We start from the raw sequence: 17,888 nt of genomic DNA, 5'->3' as shown, positions 1-17,888 counted from the left end.
TTTAAAGTGCCCAAAGTGGATATCGAGATCAAGCAATCTGGATTATAAGTTTTCAACACAGAAGTTCCCAGCTCAAGTACAAAGTACTTTGTATTAAAAGTACAGATCAAGTACAAACAGATATTCTTTTTTCTTTTCTTTTACGTCATGGCCATTTTTTAAAGACTAAATGAGTTCAAGGTGTAGGATATAAAAACGTTGAAGAAGAATGCCAGGTGCATAATGATAAAACAGGTTTGGACTGAACCAAAAAAAACTGCCGTGCGAAAAATAAATTTTATTTTATTATTAGCTAAATTCATACCAGTAACAAATTTGTTCCATTAAAAAACTATTTTTTAACTGTTTCCCTGGTCGCCAGGCATGAACAAGTTTTAACCTAATTAGTTGAAGGCTAGATGTAGCAAGGACAATTTTTTAAACAATTAGATTCTTTTGAATATAATTATCACGAAACAAAGAACAGCAGTGAGAATAAAAAAGTGTGCGAGTTTTCACAAATCTAATTTAAGTTGTGTCTGAAAACAGCGAAGATGTTTCAGATTACACGGATAGGATAAGAGAGGTTATTGTGATTAAAGGGACTGTACACGTAAATTTAAGTTAAGGGTGAGAGGTCTAATTAACAACGGTACCAATTAAACTTGTCTGAAAATTTACTTTTTTATACTGCAGAAAATTGAAAGATAATTAATATATTTTCTAGTAAATAAAACGAGGATCTCTCCTCTTTTTCACTTAGATAAAGGTTTAAGGATACAGTTGTGAATCGTATATAGAGAGGAAAATTTTAAACAACGACTACAAGTGCAGTCCCTTTATTTTTCAGTATATTTGTTTATAATAACCAAAATAACCTCCCAAAATGTTCCAGCGGGTCAAGAATAAATTCAAGAATTCAGTACCCTAAAAAGTAAAATTTTCCGACCTAATTGAAGGGTTAGCTCTCATGTCCTATCTTTGAAATCTGTGAAATGTATTTTAAAATTTAGCTTTAATTTGGTCTAAATTTGACATTGCATTGACTCTCTTGTTTATATTTCAAGATTTAGTGGGACTAAACGTGAAATAAACAACTGCATGTTCATCTTATAAGATTTCTAAAACTAAAGAACATAGTTTTTGGCTGAAACATGATGACCCAAGAACTTTTAACCTGAGATTTAAAACTTCCCTACGATCCCTGTAGTTTTTAAAATCTAATGAAAAAGTATTAAAGGGTAAAAAGTATGAAGTGTGAAAAATAGATTGAATTCCTTAATCTGCATATATTCGACGAAACCAGCGCTAAACCAAGAAATAGTAAAGTTTTACTGCTTCACAACTTTCTCTGCAATCTCATTATAATCTGGGTAAAGAGGGATGGGGGGGGGGGGACATTACACAATTTTATCTTATATTAGACGTTTGACGAACACTAGGAGTATTTGGTGTATGCGCAGTTGAACTAAGTTAGTATATTTAAATTCAACGAAAATTGTGATAATTTATCATACTATTATCTCAGTTTTATGGCAACGTAGCATATATTAAAACTATGTATAACCCCCCCCCCCAACCCCCCAACCCCAGGGAAAATCAATAATTACCTGGAATAGAATATTCCCCAGGTGAAGGACAGATGCAATGGTCGTGTACACGCTCATCCTCTCCTCAACACTCAATCCAATATTACCGAGATCTTCATCCACTTTCCGGAAATCCATCACATCGTCCAACATCCCATCTTTTAGCCCACCGTACTTCCGGTGTGCCTCGGACAACCGGTTTCCGGGAACCGACTCTTTATTCCTCTCCGAGATGAAGTACTGCGTGCACCCCCCGGAGAGATATCTGAACTTGTCCGGAGGAGAGAGATGAAGAGATTCCTGAAGATGTTGCGGAGCTCCAGCACACAGTTGGTAGAATATATGATAATTTCGCTCCTGTGGTCCCTGACTCACAACCCTGGCACGCTCCAGTAAGTAGTGAGATATATATCCTCCGGCAACCTGACACTTTCCGTCAAAATGAATCTCAATGAATTTACCAAACCTTGAGGAGTTGTTATTCCGGGTTGTTTTGGCGTTACCAAAAGACTCCAGGATTGGGTTGGATTGGAGTATTTTCTCCTCCAGTACTCCGGACTCCCGGCCGTAGTTATCACATAAATATTTGAGAATGTACTTAGTGGACTCGGTTTTACCAGCTCCTGATTCTCCGGATACAATAATTGACTGAGATTGCTTCAACACTTTCATGTCTCTGAATGCATGATCGGCAATTGCGAACACATGCGGAGGTTTAGTCCCAAGGGACTTGCCCAGATAGGACTTAATGGTCTCGCTGTTATAAAGATTTTTCACCTCGAAGTATGGGTTCACTGCGATTAGAATATTTGCAACGTATGTGTATATTTTGTCCTTGGCATATCTGAGTTTAATATTATTGAGTAGAGTTGCTTCGTTGAGATACATGAGAGCACAGTTGTCATCAACCTCTTTCTCCAGGTCATATTCAGCTGGATATATAGCGTCGTATCCAACCTGAACCTGGAGCTGGGACGGATCAAGAGGTTGAACCACAGGACCCTCTTCAGCCAGCTCAACAATCCGTCCCAGGATAAACCCGTTCCCGGAGTCATCGTTGAACCAAACCAATTCATTGGAAATCACGTCCTTTTTAGGCGGGTCATCCATCTGAGAGGAGGCCATGGTGCCGGGAGAGAACCCGGTATTGAACTGGAGTTGGACTGGACAGCTGAGGAATACGGTCCGGGTCACGGTTCAGACAGGGGGAGGGAGGGAGGGAGCAAGTGTATGGGTGGGAGACACGGGAGGGTTCACTGGAGATACGGGCACGGCTCACAAGAGACTTTTCTGAAATATGAACAGGATTTAATGACGGCAAGATTACTTTATCAAAAATTATGATTATTCTCAGGGTTTGTGAAATGAGTCAAGATACGTCTCTGGTGAGCCATGCGTGATATAAGTTGAGATAAATGTTTCAGAATAGGGTCTAACTAATAGCCGGGGGGCAGGGTTGGTTATATTCTTCAAAACAAAGAAACAAAATTCATATTTTTTTTATTGTTTATCGTGGAAAACTATTAACTTGTTGAAAACACACCAAAATGGTGTGAAATATATATTTCCGTGTTAGGTTTGGGATGAGTCAGATTGAACACATGGATCAGTTTCTGCCTGTTTCTAGGTTCACCCCAGACTTGAGGAGTCCCTCCCTAAACTAATCCTAACCTTTTAACTCCCTTACTCTCCGCTTAATCTTGTAAGCTTGATTTCATTTCCTTTAGGCTTCTAATTCGTGTCAACATTTTCATTCAATCTTTGTTTTAATTTCACATCTCTAAACATAAAACCAGTCTCCCCTTCCCTCTCCTTTCTCTACGATTAAAAAAAATTCTGTATTAACAACTCTAATTTTTTCCGTTCAAAAACAGGTTTTATCCTTATAATCTAATGATTTCTACTGCTTCATTCAAACCTACATATCTGAATTCATTCCTATATCTCACATATACTTCTCCGTTCTTCTCTTCCAGTCCATCCTCATATTCAACCAAACTCTTCCTTCATTTAACAATCAACCCTAACTTCTCCATTCTATTTTTCCAAACCATCTCTCACACTAAACCAGATTCTTCCTTCCTTCATCTAACAACCAACCCTAACTTCTCCGTCCTACTCTCTCAACCCATCCCTTATATTCAACTAAGCTCATGCTTCTCACAAATACAAACAAGCACAACCTTTCCTTTTCTATCCAAAATTTATTTCCTATACTAAAATTTGTCCTACATATTCAACAAAACCTAACTTTCTCCTTTTTTTCGAACCTTCTAAGCATAAAATCCTTCCCAATATCGAACCTTACCTAATCTTTTCCTTTAATTATTGAACCTTCTGCCTTTATAATCCTTCCACTTTATTAAACCAATACTCTCCTTATTCGTTCCCGTATGTATTTAGAAAGGAATCTAACCCCACGTTCACATTTCTTATCCTTCTCTTCACCCTTCTTTGCAATGCATACACAAATTATCAAACTTTTAAATTCTGTTTATTGCTGGCATTTATCAACTGATGAGCTTTACGACCATATAATGTATTATAATTACCCCCCCCTCCAATCCATAAAAAACTTTCTATCTCCCCTCTGCATGATTCACTGGAATATCCCTGTTATATATAGAAACCTTTCAACTAGGAATCTGATCAGGTTTAAATTTTTTACTCGGAATTTAAATAAAAAATAAATAATCATTTGGGATTTTACATTTCTACAGTGTATCTGACAAATAGGTATTAGGTAATCTGAATCAATATTTGAAATATATGCAAAGGAATTGAGTTTTTGCCACTAACTATTTTTTAATCCTAACATCTTTGCAACCCGACAAGACCTTTGATATTTCGAACTATGAACTCTGTTAGATAAATATGTCTAAGTTTGAAATATCATAAGGTTTTCGCCACCAGGTAACAAAGATATCGGGATTAAAGAAATGTAGTTTGTGGCAAGAGCTCAGTTGATGACATTTTTTGACATAAAATGTTAAAATACATTATTTTTATATTAAATAAATTAAATACAAGTAAGTTGGAGAAAATTCCCTGAATTAGAATTAATGGTCTCCTAGCTTAATGTTATTTGTTAATTAACAGTATATTTTCCAGCTAGCTTAGTTTCCTCTTAGGAAAGTCTGTTTACACAATCAGTTGTATTTCTGTTAAAAATTTGATAAACCTAGAGACGAATATTCTCTTAAAATGTCGCCCTCCCCCCTCACTCTTTTTTTAAATATTTTAATCTTAGTTTAAAAAAAGTATCATTTCAACACAAACAGAGAGTTTGTTATTAATTTCTTTTATATCTTCATGGACTACAAGTAAAATGGGTTTTGTTTATATTAAAGAAAAGCTTAAGTTAGATAGTTTTTGTTGCTGTTTTTATATTGAAAATTATTTTTAATAGTTTAAAACTACTGCTTTTAGTTAATATAAACAATATTGTGATATAAGAGACTATTATTATTAAAGGAGAACCTCTTACGCTCTTATAAACACAAAAGCGTGAAGACATTAATTAACAAATTGTTATCAGTTCTTTGATAAAAAATTGGATTATGAAATTTTAATTTATCTTTATCAACGCAAAGTTGAGTTTAATCTGCACAATGAGTATTTAAAAATTTGATTTTTATCCCTATGCAACAAGTAAGATAAAATCAGTTCTCCTCCTACAAGATCAAACCATCTTCGGAAGGAGGACAGGTGCGGAGAGGGAACGTGGTATGGATAAAGGGTCAATCTAAGGTATAAAGAGGGAAATTTGACTATGCAGAGAGGGGTGTGGTTGTAATAATGGGACAATTCGAGGTTTAAAGAGAGGTATGACTATGGAGGGAGGAGCGGAGAGGGAACATGATAGAAATAAACAAATAAATAAATAGAGGGGGAATTCGATATTAAAAGATGGGTGTTGACTATAGAGAGAGGAGCGGAGAGGGAACGTGATAAGAATAGAAGGGAAACTCGAGATTTTAAGAGGGGTGTTGAATATGGAGAAAGGAGCGTAGAGGGAACGCGATAGGAATAGAGGGAAAACTTGAGGTATAAAGAGGGGTGTTGAATATGGAGAGAGGAGCGGAGAGGGAACGTGATAGAAATAAAGCGGAAACTCGAGGTTTAAAGATGGGTGTGGACTATAGAGAGAGGAGTGTAGAGGGAACGTGATAGGAATAGAGGGGAAACTCGAGGTATAAAGAGGGGTGTTGAATATGGAGAGAGGAGCGGAGAGGGAACGTGACAGAAGTAGAAGGAAAACTCGAGGTTTAAAGATGGGTATGGAGTATTGAGAGAGGAGTGTAGAAGGAACGTGATAGGAATAGAAGGAAAGCTCGAGGTATAAAGAGGGAATTTAATATGAAGAGATGGGCGGCGAGGGAACGTAGTAAGAATCGAGGCAAAGTTCGAAGTTTAAAGAGGGGGGGGGGGGTTGCCTTCGGAGAAAAACGGCGGCAAACCGCAAAGTAGAATTTCTTTAAGATTTAATTGCGCTGAGTTTAAATTGTTTTTAGAGTAGAAAAAAGGGATCTTTGTAAGAACAAGAATTATTAAATGTTCGCGAGTAAAAGAATGCTATTTTAAACTTATGTTTATTTATGCATATTTATTTTCTAGATAAGATTGACATTTTAATTTTAGAATAAATTCGAATTAAAAATTTACAATATATGAGCCAGACTAGTATATGAGTTTCAAACAGAATTCTTAACGAATAGAAGTATTTGATCAAAATTACGAAATCTTCAAAATAAATTACAAGTTACTTTTGTTGTTACCTTCAGTTTGTTTGAGTTGAGTAACCAGATAAAGGTGAGATTTGTAACATTATCCTTACACAGCTTCCTAGTAACATTCAAAGGTAACAGAAAAGTTGAGATTGGAAAACATTATCCATGCACAGTTTCCTGGTAACATATAAAGGTAACAGAAAAGTTGAGATTGGTAACATTATCCATGCACAGTTTCCTGGTAACATATAAAGGTAACAGAAAGTGAGATTGGTAACATAAACCTAACACAGCTTCCTAGTAACATATGAACGTAACAGATTAGGTAATAGGCGCCAGGACAAACTCCGGAAAGACAAACTCCTGACGAGACAAACTCCTGAAGAGACAAACTCCTGAAATTAAAAACTTTTGAAATACAAACTCCAAAATATCAAATTTAAAAAAATGTTTCACAATTTATATTAAATCTAGCCGCAGCGCTCGGCCCAGAAAGTGTCATAACTTAACCTAACCCATGGCCGCTGCGCTCGGCCCCCTAGCCTGTCCTAGCCGCAGCGCTCGGCCCAGAAAGTGTCTTAACTAACCTAACCCATGGCCGCAGCGCTCGGCCCCCTAGCATGTCCTAGCCGCAGCGCTCGGCCCCCTAGCCTGTCCTAGCCGCAGCGCTCGGCCCAGAAAGTGTCTTAACTAACCTAACCCATGGCCACAGCGCTCGGCCCCCTAGCATGTCCTAGCCGCAGCGCTCGGCCCAGAAAGTGTTTTAACCTAACCTAACCCTAAATAATAAAAAATAAATTATAATAAAGCTGGTTATTCTGATCATTGTAATACTTTGCTGCTTGGAACATATTCAAATTACTAAAGATTGAGAATTTTTTCTAGAATATTTGCGGATTTTGTCTCCTAAAGTTTATGAATTTTATCATATTTCATTCAGAGAAAATTTTCATTATTTCAGGAGTTTGTCTTTCAGGAGTTTGTAATTTCAGGTGTTTGTCTCGTCAGGAGTTTGTCTTTCAGGAGTTTGTACTTGGAGTTTGTCTCGTCAGGAGTTTGTCTTTCCGGAGTTTGTCTTTCAGGAGTTTGTCTTTCCGGAGTTTGTATTTCCGGAGTTTGTCTTTCCGGAGTTTGTCTTTCCGGAGTTTGTCTTTCCGGAGTTTGTCTTTCCGGAGTTTGTCTTTCAGGAGTTTGTCTTTCCGGAGTTTGTCCTGGCACCAGGTGATATTAGTAACATTATACATACACAACTTCCTAGTAACATATTTAGGCAACAGAAATTTGAGATTGATAACATTATCCATACACAAATCCTAATAACCTATTAAGGTAACAGAAAACTTAAGATTGGTAATATTATTCATAAACAGCTTCCTAGTAAGATATTAAGGTAACAGAAAAGTTTAAATTGGTAACATTATCCATTCACAGCTTCCTAACAACATATTAAGATAACAGAAAAAGGGAGATTGATAACATAATACTACCTAGTTATAGACAGGGTTTTCTCTAGGTCCGTATACAGCTGCGTTCTAATATTCCAAACCAATTCTTGACTTTGGCAGTAAACAGGGATTATACCTGAAATTAATTGATATAAATTAGAGAAATAGAACAATACGAAAAATGGAAATTGAATTTTTTTCTTTCTTTATTAAATATTTAATTAAGAAATCCGACTGACTGAAGAAGAGAAGTAAAATTTTAAACATTGGTATGTGAAGAAAGCTTAAAATAATGCCTCTATCCCCCTCAACTAAGCTTTCAGTGTGCACTGCAGTAATCTTCCGTACACTGACCGAAGATATAGTAGCTTTTAGTTGACAGTGCTAAATATATATTAAATATATTAATATTACCAAGAAGAACTCTCCACACACTACTCCTGTATATGCCAGGGACTGCAAACCTGGACAAATTTATCACTTAAAAAAAATTTAAAAAAATATTAAAACCTCAAATTGACAAAACAGCAAATTAAGCAGCATTTGGAAAATCGAAAGGGTCTGTCTTAGTATACGATTTTTGGACCTTTACAGAAAATATTCATTTAATTAATTTTTTTNGGATCCGATCGGATCCATATCATTTGGTCGGATCCGGATCCGTAACAGGAAATTTGATATGGATCCGGGTAGCGCCAAAAATTAACCAAAACCATGGAATAAATAAATCAAAATGGTTCGTGAATGTATTATTTACATGACGAAAATTTTTTCAAAATTATCTTTATGGGTCCAAAAATCGTATACTAGGAAATTACCAATCGAAAAATTATGGTCTTAAATGTATTAAACCCATTTTCTATTGTGCAACTATTTTCTCATTCACTTAGGATCCTACCTGAGACAGAAGTTATGAAGTTTCTCCCGATCTATTGGTTTCTCATTGAGAAGTATGTCAAGAGATTTCTTTTCCTCTACTCCTCTAAATAGTTTAAATATTACAAACTGTTTTGGTAAGCTCAATGAGTCAATTTTTAATTTTCAATAATTAACATTTTTGTTATAAATTCATAGCACCCTCAAAGGAGAATGAAACACAAAATCCAAAGATAATTTAAATTTAAGATTTTTACAATTATAAAGTATGATGAATGATAGTTTAACTTTTAGGTTTTTAAATTATTAATTAAATCTTTGTAAGAAGGTTATTTCTGCGGATAGTTTATGAACGGTTAATTTCTAAAAAATTCACCTAAATCCAACTTTTTCATAATAATGAGATCTAAAGTTTTTCTCCAACACGGCCATTATTCATTTTCTGAAAAAACGAGAAAAATATCAAGAAAATAGAACAGAAGGTTGATCAATGGACGCATCAGCTCATGAGATGATGTTGACCACCAATAATCTGCTGGAGCTCGTGTTCTATCTCAGACATCACTGCTCCGCCTCGGGTCGTCCCTGGTAACTCGGATGTTTTCGCGCGAGCTTTCCGTTCAACGGGTTTAAATTTTCCTCGGATCCCATCATTCAATCCCTCCCGGTTGCGCGCTATCTCTATAGCAAGGAACTGGATTTTAATTGAGATTATAGTATTGCTTTCGGAGTAGTCCTCGGAGGCATCTAGCCGGAGGAGAGCTCCCAGACTAAAATCCTCAATATGATGATGATTGTCTGCAAACAACCTCCACACGGCCTTGGCGTCCTCCGACTTCAGATCAGCCTCCGTGAGTTTTACCAAGCTAAGGTTTGGGAATGTATCCCGGAACTCTCTATATATTGCATCATCACTCTCCTGGGATCCTAGCAGAATATTAGTTCTAGCAATTTTAGCGCTTTGACAGGGTTAATGACAAGAAAAGATATAAAAGGAAGGATGTTTTTTTTTGAAGAAAGCTTAAATTAATAACCCCAGGCCCCATCCCTTCCTTTTGTGTAGTCCCTTTCAAGGAATTTGTTCAATTATTCTAACCGAAATAAAAATATAAAAATTTATTTAAAACATACAAATAAAGATTTAAAATAATTCAGATCCATTGTTTAACCTTGTGAAAAATTCCGTCTGAATATTATTTCAGTTCTATTAATCTTCCCGTTTGCCCCCTGAATTCCGCGAACAACCCCTAAAATCATTATGAATTATTAAATGAGCTGGAACTAAACCATGCCTGTTAGTTTAAGCCTGGACGGTTCAACAGAACAGAGAAGGTTAAAATAAACCTCGGCGTGGTCCATAGCCTACAAAGAATAAGGTTATTATTAAAAAAAATAAGAATGAAAAATGTTTACTACAAATGAAAGAGGGCCAAGAAAATTAGCTTGTCACGGAAAATATTAATGTTTTTCCTATAATGACCTCTCAGTAAGTCGCTTGGGAATATTCCAACATAAAAATCAACGAGGATTAAGAATGGAATGCGCGGTATTGGTATTAGAGTTATTGACGGTAATAAATTAGTAAAATTTCTCAACTTGAAATTTGAATAAAAAATATGGAGAACTATAATATCTCCGTACTCTGTAATCTTTCTAAACGACAATTGTTTTTAATAACAAGAGATTTAGTGTTTTCCGAAATACACGAGACCAGAGGACGAAACTTATACACGGAATAGCGCTTAGGTTCGCCGTCTGAGCTGAACTTTATACTGTCGATTAAAGGAACTGTTAGGTGTAATTTCAGGTGACCCTCCAGATGAAAATGCCCGACTTACAGCGATACAATTAGAAGCTTTATCCGAAACGGTTTATTTTAATTCGAGGTTCCTTTGCAAAAATGGCATGCGCATTTCTCGCCCATAAGAAACAATGGAGAAATTCATGGAAATAAACACTTGAATTAGAAAAATCGTACACATTTTGATCTGGTTAAGGTTTCAAGGGTAACGTTAAAATCAGGCATTTCCATATTTGCATTGAGAGTCAATTGAAATTATGCTTACAGTCACATTAAGTATTCACTAAGTTACAGCGTTTCGGATCCGGATCCGGTCGGATCCGTATCATTTGGTCGGATCCGGATCCGGATCCTAAGCACTGACTGCAGGGCTGAAAAGATGAAAAAGGAATAATTAGTTAAAACCATTTATTTAAAAGTGTTTGTTTGTTGGTTTCCTTGTATGTTCTTGAATCAATGAAAGTGACGAGATCCTCCTTGTTTCCGACAGCAATAGTTTTACCATCAGGAGACCAAGAGATGTTTATATTCTCACCCTGTAATTATCATTTGAATATCAGGATATGCTTATATTCTCACCCTGTAAATATAAGTTGACTATCAGAAGATGTTTTTATTCTCTCCATGTAATGTTAATTATACCATCAGGAGTAATGAGTAATTCTAAAGAATGATTCATTTAAAGACTAGTTTAATGTTTTTAAATTAACAATTTAATAAGTCTAGAATGAATTTTCTTCAAGAATGATCTTCTGAAGAATGTTTGATCAAATAGATAGTTTTACAACTGAACGTGTCAATAAACACAAAAAGATTTAAAAACAAAAATCACAAATTTTTTCTTTCATTTTGAAAATACCTTTGTATTGATTGTAGTGACTGCTTTATTTGATTTAGTATCCCAGATCCTGTAAAAAAAAATAGTAAAATACAGATAAAATATTGTTACTAGTGTTGCAATATTGAATTCTAGGATTACTCAGCGGCAAATGCTCACATGGCGCAAATTTCAAATATATAAAGTATTCACAGAATCAAAAGTTACCTCGGATCCGGATCCGGATCCGTATCAGAGTCAGGATCCGGATCCATCATCACGGATGCGGATCCGCGGATCCGGATCCGCATCAAAATGATACGGATCCGAAACACTGCTAAGTTGAGATAAAAAGTTTCGCCGTCAGGTAAACTAGATAATTGTGATAACCTTCATGGCCCAAAGCTGTTCAATTCTGCCGTCGTTCCCGAACTCGTCCGCAGAGCTACCAAGCACACTTTGAGCAGCCAGCAGTCCCTCAGCTCCAACTCCATGGTTTACTATTGACATTCTGCAAACATTCAGGAGTTCAAGGAGTTCATAAAGTACATGAGAAGAAATACAAAGATTATGGAGATAAGTACATAGATAACTGAAAATATGTTAGACAAAAGATCTCAGGAGTTCTCGACTGTTGATTGTTCACAAAGCTGAGCGATCGTAAAGAAAAACTTGTTAAATACTTATTTGGTTTGATCCATGTATTTACGATGTTTTCAGAGTACAGGTGAATAAAAATAAATGCAGGTACAGCAGGTGTTGAAATCATTAGTCCGAAGGGAAACCCCAGACCTTAAGACTTCCAGCATCTCGATCCTTGGCATACTTATCCTTGTCATCACATGCATAAGCTAGCAGGTACCTGTAATATTAGTAGTAGTAGATATTTAAACAGTTCACTTAAAGATGTTAAGGGAAAATTAAGACTTTTGATGATGGGAAAAATATAAAAAATGTGCGATTTAGATTATGGAGATATCTTCCTAAGATACACCTAAACCCTCATATCTTTGATAGCGTGTAAAAAATTAAAATACAGTTTCTAGGAAGTACATAGAAAAACTCGGCCTAAGTAGCGCTGGGTTTAATTACTCTGCATTAGGATTGCAGTACGATTTTGAAATAAACAAATAATACATTTTTCTTGTTCCTGTTTGTTAATCTAAAACATTGAGATTGCTTATTTTCAAAGGGTTCTATTAAAAAATAATTCTACTGTATCAATTCTCAAGCTATGGATATAGAAAAAACTACAATATATTAACATTTCTGAAATAAAGAAAAAAAACTTTGAAAAGTGTGCATGAACATTAAAAATTAGATGGATATTCTCTGAACACCCTATTGTACCTGGATGGATGCCAGGATATTGTGAAAGTTGGAGAATCTACTGGTATCTCTGCAACCTTCTCCGTAGTGTCCACGTGACCAATGTCTATCTTCATATCTTCACTGGCACTCGCTAGCAGGGCAGCATCGTGACTGAAGGAGATCGTTCGAACCTGACCGTAGAAAGAAAACTATTAAAATGAATTTAATAAGATTCTTTACAATTCACGTTTTACCCTTAACACCCCAACCCTTTCACATTTTTAAATATTGTATCCAGCTTATCTAAATCATTATCAGCTTAAAATACTTGAACTCATTCTATACTCAATCATTAAAACTTTGCTGTCCAATAAGGGAGGAGAGAATGAGTTTAAAACAGACATAAAATGATTCTGTTACCTCAAAAGTTACCAGCTATTGCATTCTTTAAGGCCTAACAGCTAAAATAAAATTATTAAATTATTGAAAATATTGACTTACCGGCCATTCTAGCCTTGAGAAGGTTTTTATGCAGGTCAACTCATGTGCGTCCCACACAGATACAAGAGCATCTGCACTTCCGGTAGCAAAATACCTTAACATAGAAATTATTAAGTAAATAAATAAAAAAGAATTATAAATACATGTTCAAATTATTCCTATGTAAAAAAATAGACGCAAAGTTAATAATGTAACGTTCAAAACCTATCTATGCCTACTCCTAATGCGAAAATGACCTGCACAATAATTTGTTTTTACTATTTAAAGTCAGAGTGCTGTAAACAATATTTATTCTGTTGTTACCCTCCATAAATTCCTAAAAATTTCCTATACAGATACAGTTCCTGGATGTATGGTATAATATATATATTGTATTGTATACCTGCCACATCTGGAGTACTCTATACAGATACAGTTCCCAGGATGTATGGTATAATATAAATATATTGTATTGTATACCTGCCACATCTGGAGAATTCCATACAGATACAGTTCCCAGGATGTATGGTATAGTATATATTGTATTGTATACCTGCCACATTTGGAGAACTCTATACAGATACAGTTCCCAGGATGTATGGTATAATATATATATTGTATTGTATACCTACCACATCTGGAGAACTCTATACATATACAGTTCCCAGGATGTATGGTATAATGTACATATTGTATTGTATACCTGCCACATCTGGAGAACTCTATACAGATACAGTTCCCAGGATGTGCCTGAATTATATGTTGCACCTCTAGCTCTGGCCATGTTAAAACCTTCAAAATAAAAGCTTCTATTTTTTGATGAATTTTTTAATTTAAGTTATTTTTGAATCAGGGTAACAAGTGATTATGTTGAATTTTTATTAACTTTATGAAAAAAAAAACTATTGGGAAATGAGATCCTTTAATCATCTTGTTTTTCAACGATTCTATTTATCTTTGTATAAAAAGGAGTAATCTCATAGTATCATAACTCAAGAACCTCTTGACCGATATGCCTAAAATTTGTATTGGGAAACTCGACAGAACCACGGGAATGATCTTAGTTCATAGCTTGGTTAGACTATTCTAAGTTTAGTAGGTTGACATATACAGAGAAAGTTTATTTTCCAAGCAAAGCTGGGTTTCTAAGCTAGTTCTATAGCAACTCAAAATCATGATGTTACCTCTATACAGCCCTGTCCGTTGGTGAGAAAGAATAGATCGTTCTCCAGGTTCCAGGAGATCTCGTTGGTTTCAAACTTTGACTGCTTCTCACCCTTCACCTGCAGTACCACCAACACAACTTAAATCAGGCCAGAGGTTGAAGGTTTCAAGGAGAATATTGCTTAGATTAACTTAGTAATTGAATTCAATATCCTCTTTGAAAGTTTCAAGTCTTTAAAGTTGTCCCCGTCGTCTGTGCGGAACAGTCACAGGCTTAAATTACAAAAGTTTCACCGCCTCCAGATTTTTTAAAAATATTATTTTACCATCTACGTTCTTCACCCCTGTCCAGTCTCTTTCAAACGTACTTTTTATACTATTAATAGTCTATCAAAACTTAATCTTATCTGTACCACATTTTTGATATTCATAACATTAATAAGTTTGTCTAGCTTGTTAAATAAAATATAATCCGAAATGTAGGGATCTGCTTCCAAGTTTTAGATCGGTGTAAGTCCTTTATTTTCCCTAATTCAACGAATAAAAGCCAAAAAAATGTTTAATTTAAGAAAATATACTCCACTGCAGGCAGTGCTTAGGATCCATTTAATTTTGATGAGGATCCGGATCCAGATCCTGGATCCGCACTGGAAAAAAATGGATCCGGATCCAGGTCATTTCTTTAAGATTTACTGAATTTTCAATTTTCTTTTTATTTTTTTTTCGCTTGTTTTTATCCTAAAAGTTGATGAACCATTCAAAAATGAGGAAATTTTTATAATATCTCTTTTTTCAAAAGTTCAGATTTGGGGTTTAAGAGTAAAAAAACTTTTTTTTTGCAGTTTTTGGTTGATATTTTACCCCTTGGATCCGGATCCGTGGATCCGCATATTTTTGCGGATCCGGATCCAGGAAGCCAAAATCTTGCGGATCCAACGGATCCGGATCCTAAGCACTGACTGCAGGGCTGAAAAGATGAAAAAGGAATAATTAGTTAAAACCATTTATTTAAAAGTGTTTGTTTGTTGGTTTCCTTGTATGTTCTTGAATCAATGAAAGTGACGAGATCCTCCTTGTTTCCGACAGCAATAGTTTTACCATCAGGAGACCAAGAGATGTTTATATTCTCACCCTGTAATTATCATTTGAATATCAGGATATGCTTATATTCTCACCCTGTAAATATAAGTTGACTATCAGAAGATGTTTTTATTCTCTCCATGTAATGTTAATTATACCATCAGGAGTAATGAGTAATTCTAAAGAATGATTCATTTAAAGACTAGTTTAATGTTTTTAAATTAACAATTTAATAAGTCTAGAATGAATTTTCTTCAAGAATGATCTTCTGAAGAATGTTTGATCAAATAGATAGTTTTACAACTGAACGTGTCAATAAACACAAAAAGATTTAAAAACAAAAATCACAAATTTTTTCTTTCATTTTGAAAATACCTTTGTATTGATTGTAGTGACTGCTTTATTTGATTTAGTATCCCAGATCCTGTAAAAAAAAATAGTAAAATACAGATAAAATATTGTTACTAGTGTTGCAATATTGAATTCTTATTGAATTCCACAAAATCTAACATAATAGAAAATACAGATAACATATTGTTACTAGTGTTGCAATATTGAATTCAGCATGATCTAACATAAAATAAACATAACCCTACAACTACTTTTGGTATATCATCAAACGTTTCCTTTTCGTAAATTACAAAAAATAAAAATAATAAAACGTCACGAATTTATCTGTTTCCCGGGATAAAGTAAGGTCATACAGACAGTTTAAACGTTAAGTGCCATGAATAATGTAAACAACCAAATTAACCGTCAAATCAAGTCTAGATATAAATAAGAAACTTCTCTGACCTGACTGTTTTATCTCCCGAGGCTGTAGCAAGAAGATCTGGATTTATTGGATGCCAGCAGAGCTGGTCTACTGAATCCGTATGTCCCTAAATCAATGAGTTTGTAAGTTATGAGGGATTTAATAAATCGCGAAAAGTAGACCCACTTTTCTTCATTAAATCTCCTCCCAGGTTGGAAAAATCGCATTTCAATTTTTACCGTAAGGTTTTTGTATATCTTTTGTATACTTAATAAAAAATTTCAAATACGGTTAATAGATAATATGGGATAATCACTGAAACTAATAACTAACTACGGTTTGCTAAACTTTTTTTTGGTACCGTTCTTAGGGAAAAAATTAATTTAATTTCCAAAAGCAAAATGTCAAAAAGTGAAATTAAAGCAAACATTTGAGAAGTGTCTTTAATTAACTTTAAAGTGGACTGTCACTATGACCAGTTTGGATACATGGGATTGTTTTTTTTTTGGATTAAAATAAAAGAAAAAAGATTATAAAAAACACTGTGTGCTTACCTTAAAAACATGTTCTTTGGCCAATCTTTCCGTTCCCAGAGTAAATATACAAACTGTCTTATCGTAGGATCCTGAAAACAAGAATAATACAATATTTTGACAAAATCTAGCATTAAAAAATGAAGCTTTTATTTGAACTCGCGGGAATATTTTCAATAATATCGGGAATTTTTATTAGCTTTTTCCAAAATATTTTCCCCTTATACAGTATACACATTATTTTCATTTTTAAAACTTCAAAAATAAATAACTTATGAAGAAAAACAATCTGAGACACCCCCTCCCCATACGGTTGGGATGATTTGTTTACTCTAGTAACCTACGATACCTGAAGCCAGCTTTTTCCCATCTGTACTCCAGTCTACAGTATGAACCTTCCCTGTGTGAGAAACCATCTCCCTTGTCTTCTGGTTCCTTTTAAACCTAAAAAATAAAAAGTTATCAGACAACAATTTAACGGAATAATATTGTGGGGTGGTTAGAATTTAACACGGCACAGAAAGGTAGTTGAACAAGTAACAGTTAATCAAAATACATTTCCCGATCCGGATCCAGCTTAGTAATATTTCTGAAACTAACTTACAAAAATTTATATTTTGGCTATTTTGTATGCAGAAACTTGATTTACAAATGAATCATTGGAAAACATATTTTTCGATGTAGCGGTTGAAACTTCGGATCCGAAGATGAGCATATTTTTGAGGATCCAAAATAATCTATTTTAATTCCGCAGAGCAAAGCATTATTCAATCCGTTCCCTAAATCTATCACTTTTTAAATTCAATATTATGTCTGAACCTGAATTTTAGCAAGTCACATAAATAAGGATAAATTTTTTTCCAAATCGGCCGCTTCGTCTATAAATGCATAAAATTCGCCTGTAATAATAACTTAAAAATAATGTAAAACTCTTACTTCGTGTCAAGATGTTTAGTTCTACAATTCTATTAAAATAAAACCATGTCCATATTCGAATGGAGTTTCAAACAATTGAAAAAGGTTGAAAATAAATTTTTTTCCGCTTTGTTCCTTTGGACTAGACTTGATATGCGTGTAAAAAGATCTTCATTGAAAGAATACTAATTTCTCGAGATTCTTACAGATTTCAAAATCAAAATCCAATTAAAATCAAAAACAATATTAAAAACAGACAAACATAGATTACGGTTTAGTTATTAAGAATTTAATAGATAAAGTGAAACTTAAAAATGAAAAAAAAACTTACTTTGATTTGAAATCCTCAACTGCCTTGATCTGCATTTTGAAAAAGATTTTATTTTCTGAAATTTTAAAATGTCGTAAATATGT

At 34.6% G+C, this 17,888-nt stretch overlaps 4 protein-coding genes and 1 long non-coding RNA gene across 5 annotated transcripts in view; all 5 read right to left on the bottom strand.

The window, feature by feature from the left end:
* LOC111699419 (myosin heavy chain 95F) overlaps positions 1-2,829 on the bottom strand; it is an 8,067-nt gene extending 5,238 nt beyond the window's left edge. The window contains exon 1 of the mRNA XM_023470094.1: positions 1,590-2,829. Within this exon, the coding sequence (XP_023325862.1) occupies positions 1,590-2,693 (1,104 nt within the window). The 5' untranslated portion in view covers positions 2,694-2,829. The remainder of the gene's footprint in view (positions 1-1,589) is intronic.
* The window catches only part of LOC111699423 (TBC1 domain family member 7), a 27,726-nt gene extending 18,624 nt beyond the window's left edge, over positions 1-9,102 (bottom strand). The window contains exons 1-5 of the mRNA XM_023470097.1: positions 8,996-9,102; positions 8,642-8,725; positions 8,158-8,207; positions 7,786-7,879; positions 6,347-6,413 (exon numbers count right to left, since the gene is read on the bottom strand). Of these exons, the coding sequence (XP_023325865.1) occupies positions 6,347-6,413; positions 7,786-7,879; positions 8,158-8,207; positions 8,642-8,725; positions 8,996-9,051 (351 nt within the window). The 5' untranslated portion in view covers positions 9,052-9,102. The remainder of the gene's footprint in view (positions 1-6,346; positions 6,414-7,785; positions 7,880-8,157; positions 8,208-8,641; positions 8,726-8,995) is intronic.
* Positions 9,058-11,766, bottom strand: LOC111699425 (protein PBDC1). The gene is made up of 3 exons (XM_023470100.1): positions 11,628-11,766; positions 9,912-9,981; positions 9,058-9,546 (listed from the first exon to the last, which is right to left on the bottom strand). Exons 1-3 carry the CDS (start codon positions 11,745-11,747, stop codon positions 9,119-9,121), a joined length of 618 nt encoding a protein of 205 aa, XP_023325868.1. The 5' UTR covers positions 11,748-11,766; the 3' UTR covers positions 9,058-9,118.
* On the bottom strand, positions 10,872-11,357 carry LOC111699426 (uncharacterized). The gene is made up of 2 exons (XR_002764750.1): positions 11,280-11,357; positions 10,872-10,956 (listed from the first exon to the last, which is right to left on the bottom strand). It is a non-coding gene; the product is annotated as an uncharacterized LOC111699426 (long non-coding RNA).
* On the bottom strand, positions 11,747-17,888 carry LOC111699422 (THO complex subunit 3). The gene is made up of 11 exons (XM_023470096.1): positions 17,806-17,888; positions 16,909-17,003; positions 16,581-16,651; positions 16,068-16,153; positions 15,648-15,696; positions 15,226-15,324; positions 14,213-14,311; positions 13,732-13,820; positions 13,050-13,143; positions 12,588-12,739; positions 11,747-12,099 (listed from the first exon to the last, which is right to left on the bottom strand). Exons 1-11 carry the CDS (start codon positions 17,838-17,840, stop codon positions 12,006-12,008), a joined length of 963 nt encoding a protein of 320 aa, XP_023325864.1. The 5' UTR covers positions 17,841-17,888; the 3' UTR covers positions 11,747-12,005.

This window comes from Eurytemora carolleeae, unplaced genomic scaffold (assembly GCF_000591075.1).
Source record: "Eurytemora carolleeae unplaced genomic scaffold, Eaff_2.0 scaffold314, whole genome shotgun sequence".
NCBI lineage: Eukaryota > Metazoa > Arthropoda > Copepoda > Calanoida > Temoridae > Eurytemora > Eurytemora carolleeae.
The sequence above is the reverse complement of the archived record's forward strand: the minus strand, read 5'-3'. Positions and strand labels throughout refer to the sequence as shown.

Bases quoted from the DNA above. Each gene is read 5' to 3' on its own strand.
- LOC111699422 (XM_023470096.1), bottom strand. From the start codon at position 17,840: ATGCAGATCAAGGCAGTTGAGGATTTCAAATCAAA. The intron at 16,154-16,580 runs GTAAGCACACAG...TCATTGATTTAG, and splicing joins CCAAAGAACATGTTTTTAAG to GGACATACGGATTCAGTAGA. The intron at 15,697-16,067 runs GTCAGAGAAGTT...TTTTTTTTACAG, and splicing joins TCGGGAGATAAAACAGTCAG to GATCTGGGATACTAAATCAA.
- LOC111699425 (XM_023470100.1), bottom strand. From the start codon at position 11,747: ATGTCAATAGTAAACCATGGAGTTGGAGCTGAGGGACTGCTGGCTGCT. The intron at 9,982-11,627 runs GTTATCACAATT...TATTCTTTGTAG, and splicing joins AACAGCTTTGGGCCATGAAG to GCTATGGACCACGCCGAGGT. The intron at 9,547-9,911 runs GCATGGTTTAGT...ATATTCTGCTAG, and splicing joins GTCCAGGCTTAAACTAACAG to GATCCCAGGAGAGTGATGAT.